Here is a 3483-nt window from a genome sequence, read left to right as displayed (position 1 = left end):
AACTGAGATGTTAAGAGCTGAGATTAGCAAACGACAAAGTAGGCGCGATGTACTCAAGAAAATTCAGCACGAAAAAATAGTGTGGTTTGAATATCTAGGAATTAAATACAGTACTAAATCGTAAAAACAACTTTAGAGAGCTAGAAATTATACAAAGTGTCTTTAATTTTTTCTATTCACTAGGCCTTTTAACAAAATATCAAATATTTTAGCCGTATTTAACATGTTCGAAAACTTTTTTACGTAAAACGATATCGACAAGCTTAACATAAGAGAAAAAATAAAATTCGTCTCATTTTCTGATATATTATCTTTTAAAGATATAGGTATTTTTTTAGTTTAACTACAATCGAACACAGAAATCTTATTAACTAAAAATTATTTTTAAATAATTCTTCTAAAGAAATCTACTAAAATATAAAGAGAGTCTAATGTAAAATGAATAAAACTTATAACAGTTTATGATACAAATAACTTGACGTAAATAAAAAACATTGTTCTCAGCAAGATTCGCTAACAAAATAACTTTTTTTTGAAACTGTAGTAAATTTAATATTTTGTAGTATAGACCTTAATTGATAACAATTATTAATAGCTTTATATGGCAATTTTAAGGGATATGTTAGTTTTGAATTTGTAAAGTACATTTTTTCAAGTTTATAATTTTTACTAAACTCGAGATGCCTTGAACTATCGATATTATTATTGTAATAAAACACAGAGTTTATAGATTTGGGTGATATACGTATATTATATGTGTAGTTAGACATTATAAGTAATTTACCAAAAAGTTGTTTCGTTTTTGCCTTGGAGCCAAAATCTAACAGTTTCAATTTCTTATAAACCATTGTATGTTTTAACTTAATACTTTTAAGCTGTAAAATTATAAAAAAAAGCAAATTGAATTGTTAGTAAAAACATTACTAATGTAATAATTACTTGCATCAAATAGTTGCTTACTTCTAGCTAACTTTGTACTTACTGTAAGATTAAATTTGCCTCATTTATAAACATGATAATACTCAGTTAAATTATACAGTTATATCATTTATTGAATCAAATTATATTAATATAATATAATAGCCGATGCTTGCTAAAAATTTTTTAAAACTTTAAAAACAGTACTGTTTTTTAGTTTTAAAACCAACAGAACATTGTAATTGTTTTTATGATTAAACCTGGTTTGAGTTATAATTTTATTTTTTTGAATAAATTTAATTAACTTTTACATTAAACGTTTTTAATGTATAATTTACCCGAGGTTTTCAAAGAATAAACGAAAAGTTTGAAAAAAGTTAGTATTTACTTAAAATTAACTTTTTATTTTATACCGCGGCCGAATGAAGATACCTTATTTGTCAACCGATAAAAAATATAGGACACCAAATAGTTTTGAAACAGTTATAATATCATAAAGCTTTTACGTATTGAACACACAAACTCAATGTTTTAATCCTATGAAATATTAGATCACATTGAAATATTTTATATTTAGTTTAAAATATTCTTTACGAAATTAATAAAAACACAAAATTAAATCATTTAGTCTTTAATTAGATATTTTTATAGTACAAAAACTTCAACTATTAATCTGTACAACGAATAAGATTACAAAGTATTCAGTCTATTTTAACAATATATGTTTTAATACCAAGGTAACTTTGCAAAGGAAAATTATTTTAAATCTTTTGTTATTTCATATGATTAACACGAATTTTTTTCTAAAAGTAAAAAAATATTATTTTATTCACTTTAAATTTATGGTACTAAAATAATGCAAAAAGATTTTAAACTGTTCTAGCTTCCAATTTATAAAAATATACACTTTGTTATTAAGGTTTTTTTTTGATGTTTGTTAGGGAGTAATACTAAAATAAAAACCAAAACTTTAATTTATAAATTAAGATTTTATATTTTAATACGTTTTCATTGTTTTCTGTTTCAAACAGTATATTATATTTTAACAAAATTTTAATACTGAGGCACCTTCACACACAAAAAGTATAACATATTTTTTAAAGCATCACTTGGTTCTTTAGACCATACATCTTTATCAACATCATAAAAAATTACTGATGATCTGTAATCTTGAAATGTTATAATTTTATTTCCGCTCGACATATCCTTGTTAAAAATTAAAGTGTAAGATGACTCAAGTGCAACAAATTTCTCACTAAAACTATCAAATACTTCACAATTGCTATTGTCTTCATCAATAACAATTAGTTTGTCTTTCACAACAAGTAAACTGTGAAGACTTTTACTGTTTATCATATTTGGAAATTTTGCCCATTTATCAGCAAAAACATCATATGATTCTACTGAGTTTAAATCTTCATCATAATTATCCATCCCACCAGAAACAACAATCTTTTGTTTAAAAACAGCACAAGCTGCAATAGTTCTTTCTTCAACCATTCCAGACATTTCTTTCCAGCTTTTGTCTTTTGTATAAAACTGTAAACATGAATTTGTTGTTTTATAGTCATCAACATCGCTATTACTAAAAAATCTTCCTCCAAAAATAAATATTTTATCCATAAATGCACAAGCACAAAAGCCTTTACGATCATCAAACATATCAGTTGCTTCAGTCCATGTATTAGTAAGAGGTGAATATTTTGCAACAGACTTTACCAAATTATTAGCATTATCAGTACCACTTAAGACATAAACTTCTCCTTTTAAACAAACAGCTTTAAAATGTGCTCTACATTGATTTATTGGAGGAAGAACTTTCACAGAACTCATGTTACTTCCATCAGTTTCTTTTATTTTACTTACAACTTCATCCAATTTATCATCATAACCACCACAAATTAAATAATTAAAAGTATTTTGGTTACAACACCTACTTGTGTAATAAAAATTTGACTTATTTTTAAAGTATTTTTTGTTTTCTAAAACTTTTTTAAATATGTTAACAACTTTATAATTTTCAGTAATTGAAGAAATTTTATCTGAAACATATTTCAATGCATGTTCTGATAACAAATGGAGGCGAACTTTCAGTAACAATTGTTTTGCATATTTGCTACGTTCTTCACTGTTATGTTTCAACCAAATAGTTAATGCATCAAATATTTCAACTTCTGAGTGAATATTCAATTCAGAACTCGAAAGTATTTTTGCAACAAGACTGAAGTCTAAATGTAAAAAGTTTTGAGTTTCAACAACCATTGAAAAACAACGTTCTATGTATTGCAATGATGACTTTGAAATAGTAGCTAGGTTGTAAAATTTAGCTAAACAATAATATGCAACAACATTTTTAACTGTAAAATTGTCTTGAAGGATTTTGCTGATCTTTATAACTGTATCTTCTTTTTGCAAAAGCTTTTTTTTTTTTAAAGCTAAAACAATTTCAAGTTTTTTCATATTTGGTACATCTAAAAAAATAAACATATATTTTTATTATATTTATAAATTTGCATAAAATAAATGATATATTAACAGAAGTATAAATCTGCATTATCAATATAA

At 24.5% G+C, this 3483-nt stretch overlaps 1 protein-coding gene across 1 annotated transcript; it reads right to left on the bottom strand.

Moving 5' to 3' along the window:
• Positions 1-1971: 1971 nt before the first annotated feature.
• Positions 1972-2751, bottom strand: LOC145842522 (kelch-like protein 41a). The gene has a single exon (XM_082949983.1). The coding sequence runs from the start codon at positions 2749-2751 to the stop codon at positions 1972-1974; it is 780 nt and encodes a 259-aa protein (XP_082806109.1).
• Between the last annotated feature and the right edge of the window lie 732 nt (positions 2752-3483).

This window comes from Thalia democratica, chromosome 1 (genome assembly GCF_965202585.1).
Source record: "Thalia democratica chromosome 1, ktThaDemo2.hap1.1, whole genome shotgun sequence".
NCBI classification, from domain to species: Eukaryota; Metazoa; Chordata; class Thaliacea; order Salpida; family Salpidae; genus Thalia; species Thalia democratica.
The sequence above is the reverse complement of the archived record's forward strand: the minus strand, read 5'-3'. Positions and strand labels throughout refer to the sequence as shown.